At 38.5% G+C, this 16,919-nt stretch overlaps 1 protein-coding gene across 32 annotated transcripts in view; it reads left to right on the top strand.

Annotated features, from left to right (window-relative positions):
* The window catches only part of LOC109994240 (protein tyrosine phosphatase receptor type D), a 354,409-nt gene that overhangs the window by 302,592 nt on the left and 34,898 nt on the right, over positions 1-16,919 (top strand). For 6 of the 32 annotated variants that reach the window (XM_065950652.1, XM_065950654.1, XM_065950651.1 and 3 more), the window contains 10 exons: positions 3,940-4,128; positions 5,299-5,307; positions 6,072-6,089; positions 8,061-8,171; positions 9,336-9,347; positions 11,814-12,083; positions 13,140-13,721; positions 14,146-14,291; positions 14,786-14,930; positions 16,531-16,836. In XM_065950652.1, the coding sequence (XP_065806724.1) occupies positions 3,940-4,128; positions 5,299-5,307; positions 6,072-6,089; positions 8,061-8,171; positions 9,336-9,347; positions 11,814-12,083; positions 13,140-13,721; positions 14,146-14,291; positions 14,786-14,930; positions 16,531-16,836 (1,788 nt within the window). The remainder of the gene's footprint in view (positions 1-3,939; positions 4,129-5,298; positions 5,308-6,071; positions 6,090-8,060; positions 8,172-9,335; positions 9,348-11,813; positions 12,084-13,139; positions 13,722-14,145; positions 14,292-14,785; positions 14,931-16,530; positions 16,837-16,919) is intronic. The other 26 variants (XM_065950664.1, XM_065950674.1, XM_065950669.1 and 23 more) reach the window with 11 other exon arrangements.

Below are 16,919 nucleotides of genomic sequence, written 5' to 3'. Positions count from 1 at the left end.
ATTATTTAACTTATTACTTTTAACAAATGTCAATTGTCCAACTTCTGCAAACCCACAACAAACTTGCCAAGGCTGAATTAAATAGTGATTCATTAGATTTTCTTTTGGTGTTGGCCTTGGAAGGAAACTGCTGCTGCACCTCTGTTGACTTGAGTTGTTTATCACAGCACAAGCTAAGGAATGTGTTCAACTTCTCCTTTATTTGTTATCACAATGGTAATTCTCTTTGTGAAGTAAATGAGCTCAGATTTGCAAAGAAGTTGAGAACATCAAGGTACTTCTGTTAAATGGTCCTGTATCTTAATCTAAAGTTCTGTGAAAGAAAACTTCTGCCATGCCTTACAGTTGATGTCATGACTTTGTGGCCGTTTTCTGTGAGCATGAGTGCACAAAGCAGCTGTAAAATACATTTCTGGGCTAAGCAAGAATGCATTCAACAGGCCAGAAACCTTTCTAACAGATCATTAATTTTAAATGCACTGCCTGGAGTCATATCAACTGCCTGCAATAGGGTCAGCATCGTGTAACACTCGCAATCTATAGGAGAAGGAAGATGGGTTTGAGAAAGTGCCCTTTTGACCTAGCATCATTTTTTGAAGGTTTTCCACAATTTGCTAAAATCAAGCTTGATTATTATGGCCTGTACTGTGTCTGCATTTTGAGAGCCCTGCTATTTAAAATATATAATTTTGAACACTTGTAACTTAAAATTACAGTTGTGGCACAGCACTATGCTTATCTCCTTAGAGAAGAACAAGAACTATTGTGAATCTTGGACAGCTAAATTATGATCTCTTGAGCACTTTGTTTAAGAATGCATTGCAATTTCACAGGAGTTGCTTTTTAGTTCGCATGGATTGTCACATCCAATTACAATATTCCATACACATCCATGCTCCCAGACTTGCTTCTGGCTATTGTGTTTGATCAGGTATACTTCTGACTCGCTTTAGAATTGACTAATTGTGTGATCAACCTTGAAAAGGCTGAAGGGAGCTACCATGTACAATTCATTCCTTTCCCTTCTCCCATGTCGTTCTCCATATGAATGAGCACCTTTAGAAGTGCAGTTACTCACATTAGACTTTTTTTTTTTCACACTTGATTGTTGTTTACATGGCTCTTTTAGAACATACCGTTTTCGAAGACATTTTTCTGTTTCTTTTGATTTTTCTGTGTATGGTCTACATCTAGCGACATATTTTATCTGCCCTGTGATTGACTGGCCACCAATCCAGGGTGTACCCTGCCTCTCGCCCAATGACAATCCCAATGGATTGGCTCCAGCTGCCCCGGGACCCTGCGCGGTAAAAGCGATAAAGATATTGGATGGATGGACATACTTTGAATATTTGAGAACTATAAGAAAAAGCAATCAGAGCAATATTAAAGCGATATTTAATGTCATGTAAAATGTCCCGTTCACACATTTTTTAATCCTACCCTTGACATTTTTAACAGCTTTTATGTTGTGCTGAAAATGAAAGCAAGTCGTGCTTCAGCCTGGCACATTGAGATTGAAATGGTATATAACTCACCACCAATAACCCAAACACAATGTCAATGTCAAGCAGAAAAAAATCAACCCCCAAAAGCATTATGTTGATAAGTTAAAGAAGGGAAAATCCGTGAATTACTAAATATGTAACCCTATATTTTTAACTGCTTAATTTTCTTTAGTATAGCTATGACATTCACTGTTAAGTGTGAAGTCACTGTGTGTCTGAAGTGAATCTACGAGGCGGTTATTGGTTTAATGAGCTGCACAATTTTGTGCAAACAACCAGCAAACACAGTGCCAGACACCTACAAACTTTTAACAAGGGTAAAGCTGGAGCATCTCTCATTAGGGTAATGGATACTGAAAGTGATAAAGATAACATATATGGCTTACCATGTCAAGGTCTTACAGTGAGAAACCATATAAGGATGCATGGGCCAAGATTTACTGTATAATTGCATTACAGTACACGACTGCCAGGCCAGTGACCACAGTAAGAGGTATGCATTATATAGGATTTGAATTCATTAAACCCATTTTAAAAATCATACTGCAGGTTGATTGGCTGTTTGGAAAGCTGTAAAAAACAATACCTTTCCATCACTGTCAAAACACATGTCAGTTCAGGCAGGGACACAGAGTTGCAATGGGAAAGTTTTGCAGTTCAGTCTGAAGTCACTCATTTGTAATACAGCCTCTCTCTGAGAAGATTTATCCATCGAGGTGCTTTCTCATGCCAGATACCCAAAAGCATTGTTGGAAGGCGGCCATGATTGTCGTTTGGCTGTGCGCAGGCTATGGCATCTCAAAGCTGTTTCCAGACTGATGTCTCCTCATGAAAATTTAATGAAGAAAGTGTTTCCAAAAAGGTGCCGTTTATGAGAGCGACGGAAGACACTAATTAGCCATATCATAAGCGGGAAAAGGAAAACTTAAGGTGCACATAAACCTCATTGGCATTCAGAATAAGTAGGTCTTGTTTTGCAGATTAACACCCAGCTAACATTGCGGAGAGGCAGTTGCATGTGTGCTTGGAATATTCCACTCTGTACTCTCTCTAGATCACCTTTGCTGCAAGCCAAAAATATTTCCTGTTCAGAGCAATGAGCTTCAGACAAAGCTGCTCAAGGCTTTGATTTTCTTTGTTTTGTTAAAAGAACATGTTTGGAGTAAGGTGCATCGTGAGCTATCTTCTCTGACATCTCAAACAGAAGCAAGATGTTGAAAGTTGAGACAAGGCAGGAACAAGCGAGCGAAAACAACACGGCAAAGACACCTGCCATCATCAAAGAGCTTCAAAGCTTCGCTTCACCTGAGTACATGTGTGCTCCAGTATGTTTTCTTCCACCCTTTGTTAAAAAAAAGTATCTGTATGATTTGTTAAACATGCATATTTGCTTTCCTGCTGAGACTTAGATGAGCAAAAAGACGGTTAGCTTAGTTATTTTGGATGTAGCCTCTTGTTTTAAAAATAAAGTCAATAAAGTAATTATTTTGAATTGCCAGCAGGGGGCGACTGTCCTGATGAAACAAGAAGTGTTTTAGTAGGGAACGAGATGGGAAAATTACCCTTTATCTATTTTGAACTATTACTTCAGCAAACATTTTCCAGATTACTTGATGGTCTAAAAGTTTCAAGTCTTCCTAAATTAAGCTATTTCATCACTATTTAAATAAAAGCTCCCATTTGGAGTGATATTAACGACAGAGCGAGGAATGCTTCGGGGTTGGGCTTACTGGAATTGACAAATATCTGCCATGGCGATATGTCAGTGGTGATTGAGGCATAACTATATTCAAGCACAACATGGTCAGTTCTTGTTCACAGTGTACAGTATGTTGTTTCTATTGTCTAAGTCTTTATGCCTGTGTTTCAATGAGCTTATTGTTTTCACCTGGCTGCAAACCAAATTTCCCCTCGGGGACAATCAAGTTAAAGTTGAAGTAGGCTAAGTAAGCTGTAGCATTTACTTTACAGTTCGCAAACATAAGTGTGTTTGGCATCTATTCTCCTCTAACTCTCAGCAAGAAAGCGGTTTAAGTTTTTCTCCCAATATACTTAACTGCTCGATAACTACTGAACTGTTGTTTGTCCATCGTCCCTTTTTGTTCATGTTGTGTCCTTGTCAATACCAAATATGGGTAGGAAAAAATGTACATTACTAATAATACATATCGTATAAAAAACACATTTATTTGACTACTTTACTGTAACTACTACCTTACTGTAACTTTGCTTATACAAAGCAGTTTCAACTTTTCTCCAAGATCTCTCTGGTGTTAGATTTATCCTTCATCTATCCTCTTGCTCTGTAGTCTTATGACTGTAATTTCCACTGGCTCTACCTCCTCATGCTCGGCACAGGCTTGGAGGAGGATCAGTGACTTTCTGACTCTGACCTCTGCCACAATATCTCTCATCTTTTTTTTTTTTCCAGAGGACCAGCTGCCCCCTGGTTTCCCCACCATAGACATGGGCCCACAGTTAAAAGTGGTGGAGCGAACTCGCACTGCCACCATGCTCTGTGCCGCCAGTGGCAACCCTGACCCTGACATTTCCTGGTTCAAAGACTTCCTCCCCGTCAACACCACCAACAACAATGGACGCATTAAACAACTCAGATCAGGTAGGTTTCCTGTGCTGAAAACTTCATCTTGAAACAGGGAGTCTCCTTTCTTGTTATCCTCTATCTGCTCTGCTCCCCCTGTTCTGTTCTCTCATCCTCTTCTTCCTTCCATGATTTAACTTCTCATTTGGCTTTTCATTTTGTAGGTAATGGCATTGTTTCTACTATATCCTGTCCTCTACTCTCTGTAAATCCTGGTGTGTGTTGTCTGTATGTGTGCCCCCTTCTTGTCTTCCAGTGTTGTCTTGGGCTGTTGGGACTGTTTCCCCTTCTGTTTGCTGGCTTCTGCCCTAACTTCTGCCCTCATTGCTCACTGCTGTAACTTTTAAAAATGGATTGTTTTTGCTGTTTTTGCTTTGATTTCCTTTCCACTGCATTGGTGCAGTATTTTTTTTCCGATCCATTCTCTTCATTTGTTGTGTCTTTTTTTCTTTCTTTTTTTTTTTTACGATTAATATTCAACATTCGGCTTCATTCAGAATCTGCTAAGGAGTGCACATGATTTTAAACCAAGATAACAAGCAGAAAAGCAAATTAAACTTGTGCAATTGTTGCATTCCACTTCCAAAAGAGGGACCCCTAAACGTCCTTTGAATTTCTTTTGCTTTTGTTATGTGCAGCTTTTTTCAGAGTCAATGAAAAACAGTTAATTCTGTGCAATCAGCCACAGCAGTGCGTAAAACTCCATAAGGCTTCTCCCTTACTCAGTTCTTTGAACTTAAAGCCCCTGCTTTAATGTATAAATGCTACCTTTTTTATTTGCCTGTGATGCACCCTAATATACCCATTCGCCTGAACAAGTTTTCAATATTACAAAACAATAGAGATCTCTATATATACCTTTCAAAGTTAACAAAAGTCATAGCCTGCCGCTTTAATTCCTGGCTAATGGCAACACATTCACATAACTACATGTAAAGTCCAAGTCTTGTATGTTTGACCACCTGTCTTCACAGATTTCACAGCTGTCCTTTGTTAAATCGTCTTGTTAACCTGACTTCCTGACTTGTTTTCAACAGAAGTGTGTAGAACTAACTCTTATTTCTAATGTGCGACTTTGATTCACGCAGTTATTAAAGATTTAACCAAACCTTGTCAACTAAACTTCCATAAAGAATATAATCGTATTCTTATGCTGTCTTTCTTCTCTCTATATTTTTAAATCTACAGAATCCTTTGGTAAGTGCTTAGCTCTAAAGCACACATCACCCCCCACTAATTTTTCATGTTTCCAACAACTATTAAAATGCATGGCATGCATTTTACTAACAGATATTAGATTAGATTAGATTAGATTTAGTTTCAGGGCTAGACACACTTTTCCCTCAGCCACACTGGTAGTACAAGTGTCCTACCAGTGCCAGTTATAGTATCTTGAGATGATAATCACCAAGCTTCAGCTTAGTCTTGTCTTATACTGACCTTGTTAATGACCTGTCCTCACATGTTACTCACTCACTGACCCACCACTTACTCACTTATCTTTTAACACCAGAATATTAGGGATGGGAAATTTCCAGGAATTGTAGGGAGGTAACCAGCTCAGGTGAAGCAAAGGGAACTCAGGATATTTAAATATGTCTTCTCTTGATCTCATACACAAAGCCCCCCAAGTCTTTCCCCTTTGTAGATGCTCTTCAGAAGCCATGCCACTTCCAAAAATGGCACCTCCCCGTGGTTCACCAATGTACAAATTCTTCTCTCTGACCTATGATTTTTCTATGATGAATCCTGTCTTTCTCTGCCAGTAGAGTACAGAAAAGCTCTTACTCTCTCTCTCTCTCTCTCTCTCTATATATATCTCCTTTCTCTTTCCTCTAGTACCTTTATTTACGTACCCTGTTAAATCTAATTTGATTCTTCTTCCAAAGCCCCCAGCCTCTATCTACTCGTACTAATGCTTCTTCTTTCTAATCTTATTTGCATTCATATTATCCACCCAGGTGGTACACCAATAAGAGGTAAGAGTGCTGAACTGACGTTCACAGAATGAAAATAATACAAATTCATTCTTGCTGTCAACCCATCCATTCACTCGAATCACCTCCATTTTTGTCCTGTTTATCAATACCAAATCCCATTTTGTTCATACGGACCTTCCTTCTTCTTCGTCCTGTTTTCTTTTAATTTTTTTTTATAAATTTGTATTCCATCTTTTTGTCTATGCTTTATTTCCTCCTTTGTATTCTGGTTTCAAGAGCCTGTTTAGCTCAGTTGTGATATGCTTGCCCTGGCTCAAATAAGCATATCCAATGACAATTATTTTTTTAAACTATATTTTTTCCGTTCATTTTTGTTTTCTTTTTTGACCATAGCGAATCATGTGTCCCTCTTTTTGTCCAACTAAAACAACCAAGCATTTTTTCCCCCTTAGCTGTTCTTGTTCAGCACTAAAAATATGCACAGATGCTGTGGAATCACGCAGGCATGCTGAAGACAACATTGCCTCTCCTCTGCTTTTTTCTCCCAAAGAATTCTTTCTATCTTTGCAAATTATTTTTTTTCCCATTTCTTCTATTTGCTTTCCTCTCCTGTACCTCTACAAAAAAGCCCAAACAACCACTTTTTTGATAAAGTTTATACGGTGCTTTTTTTCTCTTTCACCTATTTTTCTTACTTTTCTTGGGTTTGGAGACTATTTTACTTTTTGACTTTTTTTCTTCAGGGTTTGGGGAAGGCAAACAGTAGTCTGGCGAGGACCCGATTGCCTCATTTTTGGCGTGTGACGAGAAGCTGGAGAGTTGTTGATGCATAAAGCCTTTTTTCCCTTGGTCATGTGACACCACACTGCTGATCCCATTGGTGGATTTTTATGGGTGTCTTTTGTAGCTTTCAGAAGCTAAAGCAGTGGTTGGTTACTTTCTTGTCGGCTCAAGCTGATATTTTGAATTTTGTCTTCTAATACAAATGCATTTTATTTTTCAGCTAAGGGTTGTCAGAAGGTTGTAAGTTGTGCCGACATACATTTCTTGCCAAGATTTGCATGTCAAACATTTTGTAACAGAGGGTAATATGTTGCTCTTGCCTTACATAGTACTCTAATTAGCATTTTTTCGCATATACAAGCAGCATTTTTCAATTTTTTGTACCAGCTGCATTTTTTTTAATCGACTTCACCTAAAAGAAGTCCCAAATTACTCTGTCCGGTCAATGTAACACTTGATCTGTGATTGAATATGCTAAAATCATACCTAAATTTCTTTCTTTCGATTGTCCTCCCTTGTTATGCTGCTTTCTTATACTGTAAACCTTTTTTGTTTGATCCATGTTTCCCTGAAGCAGTATCACTCATCCCCATATTGACCAGTCCAGTGACATGTTGTATATTGAAGGGCTTGCCCCTATTCTTCAAAGTGAAATCATGACATTTTTTTATATTGGCATTAGGATGAGTGTATTTTTTAGACCCTATATAATAAAAATACTCAGTATTTTTCTCTAACAAAGCCGTCGACAAGGTAAATGTATTATAAACAGAAGATAACTTAAGTCTTTTTCTTTCTTCCTTTGCATTTGACAAAGTGTTATTTTATTTTGCTTTCTTGTTACTTTAAACCTTTTAGGACGAATAAAATATTTGTGTTGCAATGTCTTGCACGACAACCATTTGCAGCTATCCCTCACCTATACTAGCTTAACAGTCTCATTTTTACCACAGCAAGTGGATCAGACTGGGATAAATACGGGGGATAAACATTTCAATAGAATTTAACATAATGGACACAATAACGTAGTGTCTAGGTCACGCAGTTTGTAGAAAGTTTCCGTTCAACTGCTGAAACGCAAGGACGAAGCTTAGCTAGTACTGAAGACGATATATTTGGTCGCCTTGAGGTCAACAAAGTTATTTTCTGTTCATTTTGACTGTGGAAATGCAAACCACCCTATTTTAACCATGCACACTCCACTACCCGTTTGCTATTCCCAACCAGGAGCCCTCCAGATAGAGCAGAGTGAAGAGTCCGACCAGGGGAAGTATGAATGTGTGGCAACCAACAACGATGGAACTCGCTACTCTGCCCCAGCCAATCTATATGTCAGAGGTACAGTCGGAAACACATGTGATCAACACTTGCATGCCTCAATCAAGCATAATTTTAACTATCTACTTAAAATTCATGAGAAATCTTTAAATCAGCCAGTACAGTCTGGGGCCAAAAGCTGTTAGGCCATTGTAAGTATGGTTTGGTTTTGATTTGTTTTTGCACTTGACTTACCTGCACTGATTTGAACCTACAGTAGCTGCTATCTTGTATGTTTCTCGTCCTTCCCGATGATTATCCTGAGCCTAACAATGACTACACTGCTTGCTGTTTTTAGACACTAATTGTTTTTCAAACCTCACTGTCAAAGGTAGAAGAGGGTGGACAGCCCTTCCATATTGGTCCCAATTCTTTCCACAGCAATGAAAAGATCCTTTCTGACCTTTTTTACCCTATTAGTAACATTGGAAGGACAATTTTGATCTCAGTAATTCTGTTGTATACAGAAAAAAAAACTATACATATGACTTAAATGTTAATTCAACTTAATTTCAATTAATCTTATCCATGTTAAAATAAATAATTGTATAATTTTAATTGCTACACTAATTCATTTTAAATTCTTAATTATTTTGGCCCATGTGTTTTGTGCTGATATAAATATTGTTAATACTTTTGACTTTAACTTTCACACAGCAGCAATTGTTTAAGAACAAAACCAACATTACGTTATTGTGATTCATACATTATACATTTTATCACTAAATATATATTTTGATCTTGCAGATAGGCTCCTTTTATCACTTGATTTTATAAATATATTTATTTTACAATGAGCCTCTGTCCTTTCATTAGCTTTTGTAATCATCATGAAGCATTGATTTCCAATGTGGCATTTAACTCAGCATATAATAAAATTGAATTAATTATTTATGTAAATTTGTCATTTTAAGCTCACCATATGGCTTGTGTAGAATTAGGGTAAAAGTAAATATTCTTTCTTAACTTCAATGATTAAGCTTAAACTGGCCAGACTTTTGTCCTGGACTGTGGGTGTCAGGGAGATACAAGAGGCTCCCTGAACCGTTGAGACAGAAGGTCCTTCGAATTGTTTAAGTAGCATTTTTACACCTAAAAAAATACCTTTTTACTCTCTGTGTTTCCCTTTATCTTCTCCTTTCCTTATATTATTTTGTTCTGCATCAATTTCCCTACATCCCTCAGAGCTACGAGAAGGTTGGTGGGTTTTTACTTTTTGAACACAACACAAATCAGAAATTCATTTAATTTTCCACGTTTTTTTTATATGTATACATATAATTGTCTCACATTAAATGTTCATGTTCTCATTGAGAATGCCCCTTTGTCCAAGTGCTTGACTGTCCAACAGGTGGTGCATGTTTGCATCTTTGAGGTGGGGTGGTGGAGGATAATATTTGCATCTGCCTGAGGGTCTATTTGCATGGTCAAATCTTAATGCCTTATCATCCCCTTTGCTACGCCCCAAAGTGAAACCTGTCAGTGTTACTGCTTGGTTCTCTGAATGACTCAGAAAACACAGTTGAAATATGAATAATCAAATAATTTCAATTTAAGAATTAAAATAAATAAAAGAAAGTTGACAAGTTGTACCAAGAGATAAAAAACTATCCTTGATTTCTTGGTCCCTGTACTACGGTTCTCCATAGACTTTTTCTGAACCTCCCTTTCCACACAGCCATTTAAGCATCACTACACATAACATTTCCCTTGGGTGCTCTTGCCAATTGAAGTTTTCCAAAGATAAAAATATGTTAAAGAAAAATCCATTCTTTTGTTGTAATTGGCCCTAAAGTCAAAGCGCCAAGCTGTTAAAACAAACCTCTCCCTCAGAGATTATACACTTCCTCTGACGCCGATGTTTCTGCACAGGAAGTTATGAAAGAATGATGTATTTAGAGCGTTATCCACAAGACTTGACAAATGTAATGATATTCAAATGAGCAGGATAATATTATGTCTGTGGGGAGCATGATCCAATTGGATATTAATTAAATATTGAGTGAGAGAAACGCTGTATTTAATAATGCAAGCAGTTCCCCTCGTTTGCCTCTCTGGAGGGCTGCAGTCTGCATAACAGAACCAGCTTTGTGAATTAGGAGCAGGCTGCAGGAAGCATGTGCATACTGTGCAGTCAAACAGAGAATATACCTGCACAAATAACCATCTTACAGGCACAGGTATAGACTAAAATATAAACAGCTATACCAATTTTTAAAAGCGTTTATTTTTGATGATTAACATGAGCAGTGACATTGACTTGTAATTAATTTCAATCCTAGTTCTTTTATAACAAAGTCTGTCTTTTTCACTATTGCCCTTACTTATCCACAGTTTTTGTATCATACTAATATTTTAATCTACTGTAATCCTCACCAGAAATCCTCATGGTTACCACACCGTCTTGCATCTTGTTGGGGCCTTTCATTTATCTTCAATGTTGCTTTTCCCCCTAACTGTTTCTTATTTCTCCCTTACTTTGTCCAAGCCACATTTTAAGTGCTGTTACACTGTTAAACTCACCCCCTGTGTAACACCACGGCTTACCTCCAAACCTATTACTACTTTACTTTGTCACTGTAGCCCACGTCCCTTTGACTCCCAAATAAGCATGGCCGATTCCTGCTCCCTTTCAAAGGGATTCACAGCCATCTATGTTTATCATGTTACAAATTTAAGTTGACTTAAAGGTGTAACTTTTTGGGGGTAATTGTATCTTTTGTGCTTGGTTATAGTGTCTTAAGTATCCACTAGAGCTGTCAAATTATATAAATTATTATTAACATTGCCATAAGTGAAAGCAACTCAGGAGTCACAGATTATTTTAGCACAAATGTTGATCCACAGCTTTGTATTTTAGTAGTGGGTCCAGACATGGTAGTGCTGAAGTGCAATTCTATTTGGTCCATTTGTGAAAAGCCAAAGACCTCTCATTATTTCAGTAAAACAAATAATGTGGAACTTCACTGATATACTCAAAAATGTCTTTTGCATTTTGACATTTTAGAGACGAAAAGCTTTTATAGATGAAATGAAGACTAGCACAAACCATGCAGGCTTATCAAGCATGACTGTGAATAAATTGTACTGTAAGAGTTAGCTTAACCTTGTGAATGCATTTCTGATTCGCCAATGGGTAAAACAATGATATAAGGATACACCTTGATCCAAAGTGTGAGTGCATAACATTTGACGGCCCTAGTTTTTATTTTGAACTGAGCCTGAAAGCACGGAAGATAAACACCCCACATTTTTTTGCGATTTCTCCAGAGAGTCAATGTTTTTGTTTTTTTTGATTTTGTGATGTGACAATGTGAAACGGCCCATTATCTCACATCAGCTGGAAGTATGAAGCCTAAAAGTTGTTTCTACGCAACAACTGAGGAGTGCTATCAGCTGTCCGGCACTTTGTGAAGTTCTGTATATATATTTAGCAAACTATTTTGTGCATGTCTCTCATGTTGTTGTGAACCCCTCCACCATTTGAAGTCATGGATCAAATGTGTTTAAAAGTTTGTTCTAAACATAGTTCATTTCATGAAATTATTAAACCTTTAAAATGATGCTATTTCTTTATTTAATGTTGAACCACCAGTCATTTTTTCTTCTGGCAAAATTCATTTTCTGCTTGTTTTTTTTAACACCATGTTTTGTTTTTTCCAGTACGCCGAGTGCCACCGCGATTCTCCATTCCACCTACAGACAATGAGATCATGCCGGGCGGCAGTGTCAATATCACATGCGTGGCAGTGGGCTCGCCCATGCCATATGTCAAGTGGATGCTGGGTGCTGAGGACCTCACGCCAGAGGACGACATGCCCATTGGACGGAACGTCTTGGAGCTCACAGACGTCCGGCAGTCAGCCAACTACACCTGCGTGGCCATGTCGACCCTGGGGGTGATCGAAGCTGTAGCCCAGATAACAGTGAAAGGTAAAGCTGATTGTTATTCTTTACAAATAAATTAAAATAGCTTACTTATGACACGATTTTCATGTCTGCATTGATTTATAAACTTGTGTGCAGTTTTGGAGAGTGAGAATGTTAGAAGTAAATATCCAAGAAGAGACAACTGGTACTGTTAAAAAGAAAGATATTTACCCCCATAAATGGGTGGTGGATTCCTTTAAGCTTTAGACAAGCCCTGACACCAGCCTATGTGCATTAGATGCCAGATTGAGAATATAGTGAAGTGCTTATCTCTCAGCTGGAGAGCTACAAAGCCACAAGCTCGCAATTTCTGTTAGTAAGAGGTAGGGAGCAGGAGGGGGTGTGAAACGTTGTGAGTATTGTTTGGTGTCCTCTGTAGGCATGGTACTTATCTGAGTGTAATCATATCTACACTGCAGCGTACCAGAGAGAGATCCTAGATTTGTGTCGCCGTGTTCGCATGCACACAAGGGACAGACTCACGTACACACACACCCTTGGCTTTGTTTTTCCTAGACATAACAGAGATATTAGTCACAATATAGCAGTCTGGCAGCGAGCTCCCCCAGAAGCACACTTCAGATGGCATATAAAGACAATATATTGCCCTGAAATCTTTTGCCATGTGCCACGATGCAGGGAATTAAAGCAATAAATTTACCTGTTAAATTATTAAAGTGATAAACACTGGGAGATCGGAGATTAACGACAACAGCACACTCAGCTGCTGAACAGAGGCTGTGCGAGCCTTAATCTCAGGCATTAATTCATAAAACTTTCTTGTTTTTACGATTGTGAACTAGAAAAGTGGAATAACATTAAGACTATCCACCCACCTACAGAAAGCCCCCTTGTGACTTCAGATTTACTGTATATCATCATTATCAAGTGCAATGAGCTGGTAAATTAATGTAATCAATATATTTCAACCATTTGCTAATTAAAATGAAGTCTCTGAGGCCTGTAATGTGCAATAATGATTCTACAGAGGTTAAACTTTCAATGTTTACTCCAATTGTATTTCTGTTTAATATATTCATGTAATAATTGTTATTGCAGCATTGCCCAAAGCTCCTGGCACTCCTGTGGTGACAGAGCGAACAGCCACCAGCATAACACTCACTTGGGACTCTGGAAATCCTGAACCAGTGTCCTACTACATCATCCAACACAAGTCCAAATACTCAGAGGACCTGTACAAGGAGATAGACGGCGTGGCCACCACGAGGTACAGTGTAGGAGGCCTCAGCCCGTATTCAGACTACGAATTTCGAGTAGTGGCGGTAAACAACATCGGGCGAGGGCCACCCAGCGAGAGCATCGAGGCCAAAACAGCAGAGCAGGCCCCAAGCACGGCGCCAAGGCAGGTCAGAGGCCACATGATGAGCACCACAACAGCTGTCATCCACTGGGACGAACCAGAGGAGGCTAATGGGCAGATCATGGGCTACAGAGTCTACTACACCATGGACTCCACTCAGCATGTCAACCTCTGGGAGAAGCAGATTGTTCGGGGGTCAAACTTTGTCACCATCCAAGGCTTGATCCCCAATAAGACCTATTACATCAAGGTTCTGGCCTACACCTCAGTAGGTGATGGACCGCTTTCTGCAGACCTTCAAATCATCGCTAAGACAGGAGGTGAGCCTTGGTGTGATCTTCTTTATAGAGAATCCTTGAAGAACAACTTCCAACTTAAACAAATATTCATACGCCACAATTAGACAAAGAGACACAAATGTTTTATAAGGCCATCTTTTTTTGTTACCAATCCTCATCAGTGAGTCAGAGTTGTAAACTAGAGCTGTAAACACAAACATCTTCAGGCTGTCAACCGAAAAGTGGAAAGTGTTTTACGAGCAAACTTATCGACAAAGAAGAAATCAAAATGCCATTCCTTTCATCATGGATTTGGCTACAACAAACAGCGTCTCCTGAAATACAATGTGGCTCCGAGAGCAATCATTTCTACCTCAAAGTGTCATCTGTGAAAGTATTACTTTAGTGATTATTGTTTGTGCAGGATAGAGACAATTATTAATCGATGTCTTCATTTCAATTGCAGTTCCTTCCCAACCAACCGACTTCAAAGGAGAGGCCAAATCAGAAACAAGTATTTTGCTCTCGTGGATTGCCCCAGCTCAGACTGGACAGGAAAATCAAATCACAGGATATGAACTTATGTACAGGAAGAGGGACGACAAAGAGGAGGTAATTGTTTCCTGACCTGAACCATTCTTGCAAGTGTCGAGGATGAAGTTGGTCTACTTTTTAAGGCACGGTGTGCTGTTTGAAACTAAGTTGTGAAGTTGCACCATAAAACATAGAACTAAAAAATACAGGCCTATGACTGAGTAATTACCTTTCTGCAGACTCAACTTTGTGTAGACTATCAAGGATGACATGTCCTTACTGGATAAGGTTGAAAACCATTTTTGTTGTTATACCTTTGAGATTTTGATCTGACAGATATTGCAAACAAAGAGCCTAAAATAAATGGAGCTTGCAATGTAATTTGTCAATCACTTTAAAGTGTGCTAAATTGAGTGTCAGTCATTCATAAAGACAGGCAACATGTTTTCCGTTCTCATAGTAAACTATGATACCCTCAATTTTATTTTCATCATCAGAAAGGGCAGAATACTTGCTGAACTTCCTGTTGTTTTTATTGTTTTTTTTTAATTATTTGATTTTGTTTCTCACAGAGACGGATCAGCTTCGAGCCGACAACAACATACTTGTTGAAAGAGCTGAAGCCCTTCACCACTTATACTTTCCGGCTGGCTGCCCGTAGTAAACATGGAGTTGGAGCTTACACCAATGAGATTTCTGCAGAAACTCCACAGACACGTAGGTCTTCTTCTTTATCTGACTGAGTTTACTCTATTTGGGAAGTAACACATTTTCAAATGCATTCTAAAGTTATGTGTGCTGCGAAAACAAAAAAGTGACAAAATTGTCAAGAAGCTCCTGCGCACAGATGAAGCCCATCGTTTTTTCTTTTTCATGCATTTGAAAAGATGTAAACATTTGAAAGAGTAAAAAGTGTTAGAAAGTCTACCTGCCCATGCAGTATTCATTTTGAAAAGGTTGCATGGACAGCGTACACAGGCTTTCCTGTGAAGTCAGGAGACAAGGTTATAAAAACTACCTCTCTCCACCTTTGTTGTGCAAAAACAGTCTGGACTGAAACGAATAATAAATCTTGAAATATTTATATCAGTGCCCACATCTCAGATACCCAACAGTTTTTTCATGAGTAAAGGGCCTTTTAGGAAGCCTTGTCTCTTGACATTTCATGTCAGCCCAAAATTCAAGTATAGAAGATTTTTGAGACTGAGCTTTCTATGTAGAGAAACAAGACTCGCCTCTCTGGACATGAGAGGGATTTTCCCATTTTATATATTGAGGTTTATACTCAAATCAAATCAGAATCAATAAAGCAGTTACGTTACCATATCATAGAAAGCTCAAAGAAAGTATTGTCTCTTTAGTTAGGGAAATTTCCACCAATAAGACCTCAGATTTATGAAATTGGTCCAAGAAAATATGGATTTTGTACATTGAAGACGTAAAACTAAATCAGGTGACTTGTATGTAAATTCCCCACAATTGGAAAAAAATACTATTGTGTTTGACTTTGGGCATCGAAAATAAATCTGAGGTCTCTAAAAGACCAGGGCAGAAATCAGGTGGGTAAATACACTCAGTATATGTATGTTCTGAGGTAAATGATGAAGTGCATGCCAATGTTATCAGAAATAAACAAATCAGTCATGTCTCCTTGGGAAGTTCTCTGTTGTACAATCAGGCTTTTACCACAAACCAACAGGCTTCGGAAAGGTTGGTGACAAATACAACATTTTTCTATTTTAAACTAGTTGAAGCATCAACCTTTATGTTTTGGATTGATGGTAACTGCTTGCCAAATTTATCAAAGTTGTTCCTACAATCATTTTGGAATGGTTTATCTTGAATTATTTCTTTAGTTATTTGAAAGGATTTTAGGTTTTTGTTTAAGGATTTAAGATTCTAAGAAACAATATATTAGGAAATGTGATTTTTATTTCCCTTTGTTTTTATATAATTTATTTTTTTATGACAAAGGTAGGTCCCATATGTTTAAGCTGTCCTTTTTCCCAGTCAACACCTTCCATTCATCATCCGCGTGTACACCTTTTTGTTGGTCTTTGCATTTTGGTTTGTCTTTATTTGTGATGTTTTATTGATTCATTATATTTTTTATTTTACTCACAAGTCCCTGTGTTATCCTCATTTTGTGTCATTTTATTTCCCTTTTTTTCCCTTTTGTTTGGTCAATTTTACCATCATCACCCTGATCAAAACAAAACTGAAACTCCTTTAAAACAAAAAATCAACTAAATAAACGGCCTGACCAAACAAACAAACCCTGCACCTGCACCTGCACCAAATCCAACCCACCCACCAGAACCCTCGGGCCCACCTCAGGAAGTCAAGTGCTATAGCCCCAGCTCCACCAACATCCTGGTAAGTTGGAGGCCACCCCTGATGGATTTACAAAACGGGATCATAACCCAATACACCGTCCAATACGCTGCGACAGAAGGGGAGGATACTACAGCTCGTCAAATCCCTGGCATTCCTCCAGAAAGCTCCCAGTACCTTTTGGAAAACTTGGAAAAATGGACAGAGTACAGTGTGACAGTCACTGCTCATACAGATGTCGGAGCTGGACCGGAAAGCCTTCCACAACTCATCCGCACAGATGAGGATGGTATGTGATCGCTAAAACAAAGCCCCAGCTGCAAAATCAGAACACCTCTCTTAACCTGCCCCGTCAAATACTAACAACCTCGC

This window comes from Labrus bergylta, chromosome 22, assembly GCF_963930695.1.
Source record: "Labrus bergylta chromosome 22, fLabBer1.1, whole genome shotgun sequence".
NCBI classification, from domain to species: Eukaryota; Metazoa; Chordata; class Actinopteri; order Labriformes; family Labridae; genus Labrus; species Labrus bergylta.
Note: the sequence above shows the minus strand (reverse complement) of the source record. Positions and strands in the feature narration are given on the sequence as shown.